Here is a 15,375-nt window from a genome sequence, read left to right on the forward strand (position 1 = left end):
AATTTTTGTTACCAAATGAAAAGAGTATTAGTAAAATACTTATTAATGCATATAATCCATTAAGAACATTCAATTACAATTAAAGTATCACTTAAACAAAATTTTAAGTCTATAGTTTTTGTGAAAATAATTATTTTCGCAGAATCAACAATTAATATGTAACATAATAATATTATGAATGACAGTTTTGGATAAACATAAAAATGTAGATAGATATCAGATAAAGATCTTAAAATAAATATATACAAAACACATACCTACTTGTATTGTAAGTAAGTAAAGTACCGTTATCTATATCTTTGATAGCTCGTGCTTAGAGGGTGAAGTAAAGACATGAATGTTTATGAGCATTAGCGTAGGTACTGATAAATATGATAGATGCGTTGCAACCATTCACTCTGCTTTATACCATGAACCACATGATCTTATCAATTGCCGTATACAAGAAAATATTTAATAAAATCACATTGTTTCGCTGTTGAGAAATACAAGAATAATGGCAAGGATCTTTAGCGATGACATTATATTAAACAACACATTTTACGTTCTTCATCTCGATTCCTTTCAATAATTTAAGAAAATAATAAGGTCGGCATTCTAATAGAGAAGATAAATTAGAACGCTGAAATCCCATGACCAATAATTGTAGGGTATTAGGTAAGCAGATGCAATATACATCTGATCCACTAAACGATTTTCTTTTACCACGAGATGCGGTAAATATTCACCTTTTTTTTTTTCAAGTTACATAAAACCAAAACAACTAAATTATAAAGTTTATTCAAGAAAAATACAAATAAGAAATATCATCCAGACTTATGTGAATGAAATAAAATTGTTGTACAATACAGTCACTTCGTGCTTAGATTTCTTTCTTGCAAATTGCTTTCAAGCGCTCCAGATCCCTGCCGTAATCCATACAAGCCCTGGGACTGATTCTTCTGCTATCGTACTTGGACCGCTCACATGGCAGCTGCACACGCACACTTGTAGTGGTGCGGCGGGGCGCGGGGGCGCGGGGCGCGGGGCGGCGCGGGGCGCGGGGCGCGGGGCGGGGGGCGGCGGCGGCGGGGGCGCCCGGGCCGCGCGCCGTCATACGCCGTCCAGCTGCCGCACGCGCACGTCCTGCGACGCGCACATGTCCGGCGCGAACGGCAGGCACGTGAAGTACGCGCACGCCGCGCACTCGTACGCCGGCGCCGCGTAGAACAACGCGATCAGCGCGCACAGCATGCCCCCCGCCGACACTAGACACACCCACACTAGCACGATCTTGCGCCGCCGCTCGTACGGCCCGAACGTCACGAACGGCAGCAGCGCGTACGATAATAGAAATCCGAACACGAAACCAAACACGTGGGCGAAATTGTCTATCCACGGTAGCAGTCCGACGAGGAACAGCGCGAACACTAAGCCGATCAGCTTCATCAGCGCCCGCTTCGGGTGCCTCAGAAGTGGCCACGCCCCGATCACTTCTACTATTAAACATGCTAGAAGGCCGAAGTGAGCTCCTGCTGGACCCACCTGCAAATAAAAGTTATATCTTACAATCGCTGCCATATGATAATCTTCTTAATAGCCATAAAACTGTACTAACTCAGAAAAACTACAATACTGGTAGAAGATAATTTTGCGCGAAATTGCAAAAAAAACAATCCATTACCTCAGCCCTATACGGTTCGAAGATAGCTGACGCCATGTTGCCCGCGACCCCACTGCCCAGATATATAACAGCCAGTCGGACTGGACCCGCCATCTTCTCCAGGTCGCGCATGAACAGCCACTGCAGTGCAAGCGTGGCCGCCAGGTGCAGGAGGCCCGCGTGCACGAACAGTGATGTCCACGCGCGGTACAACTGGTCTGGACGTCGTCTCCGCATAAACGGTAACATTCCGCAAACGTCGTCCAGACAAGAGACCTGAAATTGCATTTCGTACATTATACATTATTGCAGTATTGAATATTCCCGCTTTTAAACTTTTGCTATGCTTAAAATTGTTTAATAGTGATGGTATATTAGATGCATGTTAATGTATGCAGGATTTTCATCAAAAATATGAATTATAAATATAAATATTATATAATGATTTGAACAATCAAATGCCTTACTTACATAAAGCGTCAAATTCACATTTTATCTGTTGCAGAAACAACGACTAGAAAGCTTCGTTATAAGCTTATTAGAGCTACCCGGTTACTACGTGTTTTACGGTGCTAAATGCACTGCCTATGCACGCCAAGGGGTACCTACTGACAGTCGATAGAACACAAAGTACACATGCCTGTGAGCACAGCGACGCCTCCTCGTGAAAGTATCCCTTCACGAAGGAGCAGTGCTCGCTGGTGGTGATGACGCACTGGCCGTGCACGCCGATGCAGCAGGGGTGCGCGATGACCTCGCACGCCATGTGCTCGGCCGCGTGGCCCGCGCGCCCCGCCGCCGCCGCGCCGTCCAGCGCCGACTTGCGGCAGATCGGCCACTTGGTGATGTCGTCTGGCCACTCGTGAGGCGCTATTGAGCGAGGTGCTTCGCAGAACCTGCAAATTAGTAGAAAGAGCATTAATCTTAATGCAATAATGTCTAATCTTTTTGCAGGGCTGGCTAAAGGCGCGAGTTGATGAATAAGGGATAGGAGAATAATACTATGATTAAGATTACAGTAGGAACTTCAGCGCAGACAATATTAAGTTTGGTGATTACTGTAACTAAATTGGATAAAGTTATATTATGAAGAGATACAGATTCCAACGTTTTATGTTTACAAAACAGAACAATACGCAAAACATAATTAATATCTATACAAAATACTTCAACAAAAAGTATAACATAAACAGATATTATAATACTTACTTTGGGTCTAAACCACAAACTGAGCCCGATATTCGTCCTCCGGGCCCCGAGTCCCCTGATGACCATTTCTTCCACGTTGATATTGTATTCTGAAATTTTTTAAATTAAATATTGACGATGGAGTTTACTAAATCAGTGGTAAAAATTTAACTAGATTTCAATACATATTTCAGTTTTACACTAGTTAAACAACATCTGCTTCTAACCGTACTTCATTTTTAGCCACGTATTCCAAACCATGAAATGCAGTAGATAACTGCATAAGCATCAGGATGTAACTAGGTAACCTTTAAAATTTTTCATGATCAACGTAGGTACAAAGAGACAGATAATAAATCACTGAATCATGTAGATAGACAAAATCTCATAATCTATAGTAATATAGTAATATTATAAAGCTGAAGAGTTTGTTTGAACGCGCTAATCTCAGAAATTACGAAAATTGGACCGATTTGAAAAATTCTTTCGGTGTTGGATAGCCCATTTATCGAGGAAGTCTATAAGTTATATATCATCACGCTAAGACCAACACGAGTAGTGCACTGCGGGTAAAACAGCTATAGTAGAGCCATTTTAATAGGCAACATTTGACAGTTCAACAAAATTCAACAACGTAACCTAGTAACGACGACATAGAATAACATGATATTTCGTTTTGTTAGAACTGCACATTTGCTTAACTTTTTTCAATTATGATTACATATTTATAATAATAATGACCGATAGAAGTTATTTTAAGATTTCATTTTACTGATAAACCATCCTAAACATAATAAACAATTTCTGAATTGAAGAACTGACGTCGCTACAATTTTGTGTCAATAAACCTTTTTTCTTTTTAAATACTAGAGACGTTACTCTAAAAATCGAAATCTGACATCTAGAATCGAATGCATTGATTACTTGTGAATAAAAATCATCATAAATAATGAAATTCGATTGACAAATGTTTCAAATCCGTATCGATTAATACACTTTAATCGATGTTTTTAAGCAGGTTACCTCTCTTCGAAGATAAAATTGATAGACGTCAAATGTTGCCTATTAAATTGCCTCGACTATAGTATTTAATATACAGTATGAAGTTAAGTATGTCTGTTATAATATATTAAAGTGATATAGTAATTTCAACTTGAAATGTAATAAACAAACTTAGCCAGTAAATACGGATAATCCCTAATGAAGAAAGCTTCGCCGGCGATGCAATAAAAAATTTGGCTGTGAATTCAAAATATAATAAACTCTATAACTCACCTTCGGTACTAATCCTCTTATCTTTGGATTGCGTGCGATGAAAATTTTTAATAAAATTAGGTACATTCGGTTTAAATACTTTAATAAAAATTTCATAGCGTATTACCTAGAGTAATAAAAAAAATCTACATATCAAAATTACTTTCTTCTGAAATTTCAATCTCTTGATATCTTATACCTAACTTAGACATTTTATTTTTTAGCATTTTTGTAATTCTGAAAACTACCTACATATTTATTTTATTTCTTCAATTATACGGCCCTAATTATCCACATTAAATTTTACATCATATGAATATATGGGTAAGAAGTCGTAAAAATAGTCATGTTGGTACCATTAATTATACTACCAAGAACTTATCGCCCATAAATAATAACCATTTTGACATCAAAGCTACAATATTTTAACGAGCTGTAATTAAACTGAGGTATAGTTTAATTAGTTGGTAATATTTTTGGAGCTATACATAATTACATATTCAAAATGTGATTATAATTGAAACAACTTGCAAACATATTTAAGGGCTCTTAAAAGACATTAATTCTGTAATTATTGTCTATAATTACTGTTTATTATTTTCTTTTATTCTTAAAATTTGTATCGAACAAGCTTGGTCTGTGAACACTTGTCTCGGCCGAGAAAACGGCAATAGATGCGTTTTTCTCCGCATAGACTGTAGGTAGGTACTAAACTTATGTATTATTTCAATTTCATACAGGAAGCAAATAAAATTGATTGATCAGTCAGACTCTTATCAACAAATATAAATTATCACTATTATAAAATACCTAACATATTATGATTCTTATATAATATATTTACCGAACAGTCCGCCTTCGACGACTGCACACACCCAGAATCATCGTTCCGTATACAGCACGCTGTGTCCCGCTCCCGCCTCGCGGACGCCGCTATCGCCCGCGCTATCCTCGCGTCGCGTCGCATGCACGGCGCGAACTTAGCCCCTAAATGTATGAGATCCGCCGCCCGAGGTCCCAACCAAAATGAAGCAGGTTCTTCCCATTCAACCTGGAAAATGGTGGAAATACTCAAACAAAACATTTTGTTCCTCAGGAGAATTGAAAAGATGTTAAGAATACCACACAGACAGGTTTATATTTACAGACAGATTCTAAAGATTCTGATTCAAAAGCTCTTCTTCATGAGGTTTGTATTTTTACAAATACAAATTTAAGTAATATTGTAATAACGAAACTTTAATTGTTATGTTAGCTATTTATGTATTCATGACGCAATTATTAAAGCTAAAAGAAAGGCTAAAAAATTCTCAATAATCCATTACACAAAGCCATTGGCACTCATCGGCAAAAAAAGATCTTCAAAATTCATACACAGGACAAGAGTACATACAAAGAAAACTTAAAGCCATCCGACATTGAAAGAGACGTAATACCATAATACTCTACTCTCCAAGGCCTGTGGTCATCCGTGCCCAAAGATGATATCAGGCTAAGTTCGTAAGCGGCAAAAACTCGACAAAGGGTTTACGAAGCCGCGTGACCTACATCCCTTACACTCATTAATACTCTTACTTTGTAACCTCTACGTACTGCAGTGCTTTGTTACCGACAACAAAGCTAGTAAATTGCTAATTTCATATCGTTTTTACGGTCAGTATGGGTCGATACTTTGTTTTCTAATGTGTTCATTACGTCGAATGACATAGTTTTAAAATTTTTAATGACACTTCATATGTACGTAGTATATATCTGTCAACCACAGAACAGTAAGAACAAATACTGTTCTGTGCTGTCAACTGTGCTTCAACACACTATCGCAGACAGACATCACAGATCGCTTTAATTAACTGAACGTAGTACAATAAAAAAGGGACATACATATTATATTTCTTCTTTCATTCTTAAGTTCCAAACTTATGTCTTACAGTTGAACAACTTTTAGTCTAACAATGTTTGCGAACTTTCATATAATATGAGTGTACAGAACCCTTTAGTCGTACGCCTAAGTTTTACGTGTTTTACTACCTACATCACAGGTTTAGGGTTACTTTTTAATTGATTATTTCTTATTCTTATATCATATTAAAAGAAACAGCAAATAAATATCCATTCTACGTGCCATGCGGTTTAGTCCCCGCGGAAAAAACCGAGATCAAAAATAATTCACATCCCCTGTTTAAACCATTAAAGTTCTGATTTTTTTTAAAGAGTTCGTTCGAACTTCTGCTAATTGCTACTTTAATCCAATATTTATCCAAACGAACATCCTTTCAATTTGTTCTATTTGTCTGTACCTGAGTAAAATTAGTGTATATTAATCGGAAAAAAATCATATTCTTTAATTAAAAAATTGATTGTCTGTAAAGTCGGTTTACTGACGATAGTAGAACGTGATAACGCGCTCTCGCTTGCACTTCACATGGAACGCCTCAGAGCGAGGTAACGCCGCATGAGTCATGTTTTTTCGTGCGTGCATCCGGCTCTATCGAATTATAAAACGTTGTCACGTCAAAAATAATAATATAATAAATTTTATTCTTTAATTGTTATTATAACAAGCCATTACAGGTGTTATGTCCAATGCGACAGTGATATAAAAAAATAACAAAAAAATACATGAAATATTTTTATGTAGACGTTTCATAGACATTCAACTTATAAATTTTAAACAAGGCTTGAAAAATCAGTCCTAAAAAAACAAAAACTTACTCAAATAACCCACCCCTTCTATTACGTCTCAACCGCATGACAATGAAGTCAAGTTTGTCCACGACATGGGATATTGATTGATGATCGTGTTGATGAATGATTGCTTGTGATACAATATCTGTCGTCTCACCCCGCTTGTTTACTTTCTATTGAATTAGTTCGTCGTAAAACATTATTTGTGACAGGTAGATACTGCTCTATTATTGAAAAATCGATAATAATACGTGAGGCGAAGATTTTATATACATTGTATTGAATTATATAACAATATCTTAAACCAACACCAAATTCGTTTTCAAATTACACAATGTTACCAGAACATAAAACGGATACCTACATTTAAAAAGTTTACAAAAACGCGGCTTTTAGCCGAAATTGACTGTGGACCATTCATTTTGTTAAACTACAAACTCCGTGTAGCAACAAGCAAAAAAAAACCTAATATTGTCTCATAACCGCCCACTCGCAAATAAATGTGGCTTAATGCCCTGTGTCTGAAAGCTTTGCGTCATTTACCCGCGCTTTAATAAAATCTACAAAGAAACGATACTGAAACCCGACGCTTCATTACTCTCTAAAGGCACGGATTAGGTGTTTTAGCTTGTACCATAACCCTAGCTTGCAAAATTACTCATCCCTTATAACCTTTGCTAGATATACATCATCATTTAGTAAATACAAATATGCTGAATAACTTCATTTGCTCAAAGTACAGCAAGAAATTATGTCACCTTTATAAAACGAACCTGCGAAGTATTTTACGTCTCTTTACTACGACCTTTTTATGTTAAAAACAGTTTTATTTGCGAAAACTTTATTTCGCCAAGAGTTGTATTACGCAACAAAATGGCCTACCGAAAGTTTAACGCCAACAAAATAATCCCGCAAATTCATTTCAGAGACATTTCTAGAAAAATAGGTAAGGGACAAATTGTGAGTCTAAAAATATTCAATATCAGAATTAGGTATACCTAAGTATTTTACAAGAGATTTTTTTAGAGATTATTTTTCCGACCCAAATATCGACCAATATTATAGATATTACCAATATCCGTGCCGGCGCCGGCGGCGGTAAGTGAAAAAGCGAGCCATACATTTTCATAAATTTTTGCTTCCCCGGCAACGGCACGGCGTCGTCGTCAAGTTTTTCAGGAAAAATCACTCGCGCTACGCGCTCGTGATTTTTTAGCCTTGACTAAAAACTTGACTCCTTCATTTGTTTGCAACGAACCTATCGGAAAATACCCGATAATTTTGAAGCTCTTGTGGTATTATAAGTGAAAATACGCAATAAAAATGAACGCACAATTTAGCCAACTCTACAATGACTAAACTGAAATAGGCATTTTCCTCTTTTTATTCCAACTCTAACATTTCAATACGAACCTGTTGTAAACTAAGACTCTTCAACATGACTTGTCCCGTGTGCGTATGCCGTCCAAACCCAACTGGTCCGAAGCCATAGCACAGTAAAGCTAGCAGCAGCACCAGGGTCTGCACGGTGCTGACCCACCACGTAAAGTAAGGCCTGTAGTCTGTGAGCTCGTCTAACTGCCGAGCCACGTCACCTTCGTGTGTCATTGATTTGCGTAAGGATCGTCTGAAAATAGGGTAAACATTATTTTTAATTGGTGTACCTCACTTTTTCGTTACAATAATACGTATAGTGTAATAAGGTACAAATTGAATTTAAAGTAAACATTAAGGGCCGATTTTTCAATGCTTGGATAAAACTTATCCGTCCAATAAAGTATTACACGATAATATTAAAATGTCACGTAAACTGTCAAATATGGGCAATTAGAATACGTTTTTAAAATGGTAGTTTTATACATTATTCGACGAATAAGTTTTATCCAAGCATTGAAAAATCGGCCCTTATTCGATAAAATATTATTCCATTTATAGAGATACTCTTTGAAATAAAACGATATCAGCTTTACTAGAACGTCATCTTTTCAATTCATAGAATAAAATATTGTAGCAATGAATTTTATTCGTTAGAAGAAACAACAAAATCGTATATCAATAAATTAAAAAAAAAAATTTTATTCTTTGTTTTTATATTATCACTTATTGAAATTTTACTGGTTTATTCAAAGTTTCGTATTAAATATCTATAAATTTTAATTAATCTTGAATTATTGATTATAAATACTTTCTAATCTTTGAAAGACATTCAGCAAATAACGAGCGTGCCAGCAATATACCTTCTAACATCTTTACTTTTAGCATTTAATTTCTTACAACGTATTAACAGCTCAGTTGGATTAGCAACATTAAACCGATAATCTCTTCAAGCACGATTGCCTAACAAACTACACCTTTGTTGGAGCAATGATTTCAACTCACTAGACTGTGTCTAATTCGACTAGCAAGAAGTCAAGTACCCTTTACACCTGCAACTGGAAACTCATTCGAACTGCTGTACTAAGACCTTTGTATAACAATAATGGACCAACTATATCGAATTCTCATTGGACTTGTAACAAGATTGAGTCGGGACATGAACTCACTGCTCGTGTACCTACTGCAAATAAGGAATAATTGTGTCTATACAATCATGCAAGCTGTTGAATTAATATCCTTGCGAGAAATTGCACTGAATTGCAACAAGGAGAGAATAAATAAAAACTAATACGCAATATTTTTGCAGCTGTTTTCAATACGTGAATGCAGAACGGTGTTGAGATGCAAATTAATGTAAAAGGATTTAATGGTAAGCATTTGTTAATTAAAAACTGAATACAAAGAGAGGATTCATTCGCACTGCGGGCAAAATAAAAAGCCAGAGCCAGCTTTGTGGCACTCTAATAATAATTATAGAGATGTCGAAGATCGATAGCTCGTCACAGACGGCTTATCCTGAAAATCATTCACAATCCCTCAGATATCGATTTTATGACAATGGATATATCTTGTGTTTCATATTTCATAGACTAAAAAGGTTTTAAGTGGAATTATAGTTGATTATACTTTGTTCTAAGTTTAGATTATGAAGTTATAAGAAACTTATATTTAATCTAGACGCCAGAGATGATAACGTAAATTGTAAATTATTAAAAGCTTTCCTAGAATTGTGGGTAGGTACAATTATTTCAATATGAATGTTGCATACTTATTTATTATTTATTTATTTATTAATACTTTATTGCTCTTAGAATCATTACAATAAGACTTAATCTAAGGATACATTACAACAATTGGCGGTCTTATCGCTATGCAGCGATTTCTTACAGACAACCGGACGTACGAAGATACTTGTATTTTTGTTTCTATATGTATTTATAAATCATGATTTGTAGATGAATTATTAAATCGTGTTCATTTGATATATGATTTATAATTTTAACTCCATTGTTACAATCACATTTAAATTTTGTTACATTCCTACCCAATTCCAATCACTAAAATGATTGTGGTAACAAGCCTGTCAGTTATCAAACCACATATTATTATTGTTTAGTTACATGCAAATACAAATTAAATATATTAAAAGATTATTTTAATGTAAGTAGGACAATTTTATAATGCCTAGAATCCTGAACAATAGCAAAGCGGGACGTCTGCTTAAGTGGACTTAGTGGGTATACATACATGCTAGAGTAATTCCTCATATTATTCATGTATACTGTATAGTATATAATCTTAGTTAAAGATAATGATATTCTTCTAATTAGTGAATGTTTGCAAATGAATGTAACGTAGACATTCGTGATAGAGAAATAGAATTTAGTACTTAGGACAAGAAATTATACTTTTACAAATTTGATTGACCACATAAATTGTTTATTTCAGAAAAGTTTGGCAATGATGTTTATTGAATAGGACTACTTGCTTATATTACTTGTAAATGTTATAGTACTGGCCGTGTGACATCACTAATAAGAACATACTAGATATTTTCCTTAAATTTAAAATTAAAAATAAACTTTCTTGGTGATATTTATATGTAGGTATATCGATAAAGTGTGCTCGGTTAGCAAGTTCAAAATTGAATACTTACAAATATTTATCTGTGCTAACCAATAAAGTTCCTTTGAATTATAAAGTTTAATAATCAAGCGGCATAACAAGATGTTTTATTACCCACACTCAACAATTCGTTTACAAATTGCGTGGGCCCAACTTTTAAAGTAGTTAATATTGAAAAACATACGCTCGTTTAAAGTAATATAAAAACAACGTGGGTGTGCCGTATAGGGCTTCTCTATATGTTTAGACTTCAGACATACGATACTAGAAATAGGATCCGAATAATTCAGTCTGTCCCTCGTCTCGGGTGATGTGATTAAACTACCTGACCTTTGTGGAAGGTTGCGTACTATTTAATTGAACGTGGATTTCTTTCGTCTATTCTGTTTAATTTATTTCTTAGAATATGGAATGCTTTAATTCTAAGATTGGTTTACCGGGAATATCATTTAATTCATTAAAGTGATCTATATGTGGAAAACACTAATTAAACCAATCCAACTTAATTAACACGTTTGGTTTATGGATTAAATTTTGTAATACATTATATTATTATGTTTTCTAAAGCAATTTCAGTGACTCTTACTATCAACAATAAAGCTACCAATTGTATTTTTAAGTTCAATATTGCATTTATATAAAAATGTGGACAGGATTGTTTAAGCCACGATCGACTTTTACACTCTCATTACATGATTTTGTCACGAAAAACCATTTAAAAGGTACACGCGATGCAAATTATAGATTTTTGAGACATGCAATATGCAACAATTATTTATTTCGTGGTAATAATAAATAGCGCTTAATATACAGTAGGAACATACATACAATTTTTTGACACATAGGTATTTAGGAAATAATTATTATAATAAAGTAATATTTACTTACTTAGGCTAACTTGACGGTGCGTTTAACAGTGATAGATTGAATTGTGTATCAAAAGTAAATTATTAAACTTAGAAAACCATGTCATATTACAAAAATTCATTCAATCTACCAATTCAACATTTTCACCCGCCACCTTTCACACCGCGGACAAACTTAAAAAATAAATAAGACACTCATAAAGTAAATTTCCTCACCGGAAGAATCTTCCAACGACGCCCATGCCGAATTGCCGCCTATTAGAGTTATCTGCGAGCGGTTCCAACATCGGGGTGTGGATGCGGACCCCCCCGGCGCCCCAGGACACGCTCCGCTCCGGCCGTCTGTACTCCACACCAGAACCGAGTGGCGACCGGCCACTGGAAATGTTCAAAATTTAGTCCTAGTTTCCTAATAGGTTCTGCCTATGCGTTGCAGAAAGAAATCTCATTTGAATAACAGTTGTTAAGTCGAAATAAAAATATAGTTGTAGTAGGTGATACCTACAGTGGACTTTGTCGTTTTATTTTGAACTGATTATTTCAAATACTAAATTCACTTTCTTTAGAATTCTTTAGAATTTCATTATACGTGATATGTATCTAGAAAAGCTTAAAAATGAGTTGTTTATCATTACGAGCAGTACTTTTTAATGAGATGCATTATAAAAACATAACTACAAAAACAAGTTCATTACCCTTGTTATAAGCTATCCTACGAAAACGAGGATTAAACGTTTAATTTATAATGAAACAGTTTTTGGTAAGATTACTCGTTGCGCATATGTTAGTTGGGACGAGATTAAATCTCCAATTCAGAGACCCATGTCACAGAGATTCGGACAAAGTGATATATCTGTCAAATACGTGTGCTTACAGCTACCCAATCAACCTTCATCTGGACATTATGTACACTTTATAAGGGCAAAGTAACGATTTAAGAAGATTAAAATGCGCATAAATGTATAGGGATAGAAGACAGGTATTAAATAAAAGAAACTTAATTTAAAAAAAGCTGAAGCTGTTTTCATTTATCACTATCACATTTATACAAGAAATCTCGTTATATTTAGCATTCATTTAATCAGTAAGCCTTTTATATTACACTTATTCCAAACAAAATCGATCAATTTGAAATTGCGTAGGTAAGCTGAAACCTAATAGCCCGGAACAACAAAGGCTACTTTATATGGCTAAAACGGGAAGGGTCAAAGTAAACTATAGACCGTACGGTAAATATCAATACCTATACTATAATGGAAATTAATACATGCACGATATAAAACAAAGGAAATAAAGTAATTTTCGTAACGAATAAATCAAACAAAATCCTTCCATATTTCAGTCTGAAAGCAATATATTTTTTTAACAGCACATTAAACCCAGGCTCATGTGTAATTACTACTTCGGAGCAATAAATAGCGGCTCACCTTGGCCATTGGATGAGATTGTAACATTGGATCTGAAGGTGAAAGAATTTCTCCTAAATTTACGACGGATTGAAAACCAAATTTTATTGAAGTGCCAAATACATTGCCTTCGTCCTTACGTACTATAAATATCTTAAGAGAAGTCTACATAATATAAATTACCTATTTCTTTTCAATGTAGTTCAATTTCTATTTCCAATATAAATACAATTTCGCAGTAGCAAAGAAACCCAAACTGTAGCATAAAAACAAAATTGTAAAGTTCTATAATATACATTTTACCTTAGACCTGTATAAATATCTTACAAGTCTTAATAATATTATGAACAGACAACACATCCGTCTCTCTGTTGTGTTTGTTATTGCTATTTCAGGATAACAGGAAATCATATCAAAGGAATACATAATCTGGGCGCTTGCTTATTCCATTTCATAATTAAATGCCATCAATCACAAAGTGCAATGCTCTTTAATTTTCCGGAAACTAATTATTTAGAGCTTCAACTGAATTGTTAATGTTTTGCTAAAATAAAAAGCGATGTATATCAAAGTGCACCTCATAAATATTTACCGAGTTCCAACTAAACGCTGAAGTTTGAAAGTTAGTTAATTAACAATGAGAAAATATTCATTGTTTATCCAAGTTGAAATTTTTCTACAGAAGCATTGTTAAACTCTTCTAATTCATGGTAAATTGCATGAAACTTTAATCGAGTTTAAGTATGTTTGTTCGCTCTTGTGAATAATTTAATATTTTAATACCTATATGTTATATGTATAAGCTGTTGCCAAAAATTACCTCCATGTATTCCTACAATGAATCATATTTAAACGTTGAATTACTATTGTATAGTATCGCTGGAAACTCTCGTGTTTTACTCCCATAAATTAATTTAAGCAAACGCGACTCAAACTAGAGCTCCTTACAGTACATATATTAAAATGGAGGTTAATTTAATATGTCAGCCCAGCACTATATGTATAATAACTGAGAGAATAAGGCTGAAGCTATAATTATTACTAACTTAATTTTCCTTTAAATTCCTGCTTTCTATTTACATCTGTTTTCATATTTAGGCGACAGCATTTTAATAGCAGTCGTTTTTATGATCACTATAAAAGATAATGATTAACTTTAGCCTAGAACTAGACTTACTGAGATAAAAACATTAAAGACACGACAAAGTTCGGTTTATTAACAACACTTTAAGTTTAAACATACTTTTCCTAAACAAGAAGTAAATTCAAAACTTTCAAGATATCGAAATGAAGTAGTTATTCTACAATGTAAGTAATTTAAAATTAATCCTCTAAAACCGTATCCGAAAACGTCAGTATATATAATTTTAATTAAAAGCTTATTAATCTGTCAAGTTAGCAACATGACGCTCGCGCCGGGCTCCGACCCAACTACGATTATTAACTAAACTTTGCTCCAAACAGATCGTCTATTGCTTGAGTAACTGTTAAATTGTATCCAGGACTAATAATGTACAGTGTTGAATGCAGAATTTTGATGTTTTCATTGTATCACACCTAGATATTTTAAGAACATGGCTCTTCAGTTACTACATACATCAAAATGATTAATCGAAGTATCATCATGACAATCAACAAATGTCTTTGAGGAGATTAATGTGATTTTCCTTCTAATAGATCTTTTAATCTGAACCCTAGACTTTTATCTTTTTCTATCCTAATAATTACTGTCTTAGAACATATCTATAGATTCACTACATTCGTGATTACTTGTAATGGATAAACTTTGGAGAGACTTTACGCATTCTGTATGTTATTTATTACTAGTAGAAAGATACATTGTTTATAAGTGACATACGTTTTATTTTAGTTTGGTACAATGTCAAAATTAACTTATTTTTACAGTAAGTCCCCAAAGATTTTATCATCGGTAAACATAAATGCTCGTATGTATTCAAAGGCATGATGTGAATGATTCCTTGCTTACACGTCTACTTTTCAAAAGTCGTTCCCAGATAAGGGATCTGCTAAGTAATAAATATCGTCTAGGTTTTTGGGTCAAAACTATAAAATATATGTGACCTCATTTAGACATAGCTGACTGTAAAGCTCTTCAGATATTAATATTATTTTCTCTCAGCGAGCGTCTCTACTTATTTGCACAAAGAAATGAAAATAAAACAAAATTATACTTTTAATTTCGTACGTACTAAAATTTTAAATAACAAAACGTGGAGTCTGGAGAGCAACTTTTCATAAATTTAATGCCGAATTAAACATTATTTACTTCTGCTCAATTACATTATGAAAGAATAATTCATATGTCATGTTT

The 15,375-nt window shown here is 34.3% G+C and overlaps 1 protein-coding gene across 1 annotated transcript in view; it reads right to left on the reverse strand.

The window, feature by feature from the left end:
- Window positions 1-1,046: 1,046 nt before the first annotated feature.
- The window catches only part of LOC123695596 (inactive rhomboid protein 2), a 90,624-nt gene continuing 76,295 nt past the window's right edge, over window positions 1,047-15,375 (reverse strand). Inside the window, exons 5-12 of the mRNA XM_045641496.1 lie at window positions 11,854-12,015; window positions 8,183-8,396; window positions 4,929-5,135; window positions 4,106-4,126; window positions 2,852-2,940; window positions 2,283-2,538; window positions 1,664-1,918; window positions 1,047-1,524 (exon numbers count right to left, since the gene is read on the reverse strand). Coding sequence (XP_045497452.1) covers window positions 1,093-1,524; window positions 1,664-1,918; window positions 2,283-2,538; window positions 2,852-2,940; window positions 4,106-4,126; window positions 4,929-5,135; window positions 8,183-8,396; window positions 11,854-12,015 — 1,636 coding nt within the window. The 3' untranslated portion in view covers window positions 1,047-1,092. The remainder of the gene's footprint in view (window positions 1,525-1,663; window positions 1,919-2,282; window positions 2,539-2,851; window positions 2,941-4,105; window positions 4,127-4,928; window positions 5,136-8,182; window positions 8,397-11,853; window positions 12,016-15,375) is intronic.

This window comes from Colias croceus, chromosome 11 (assembly GCF_905220415.1).
Source record: "Colias croceus chromosome 11, ilColCroc2.1".
NCBI lineage: Eukaryota > Metazoa > Arthropoda > Insecta > Lepidoptera > Pieridae > Colias > Colias croceus.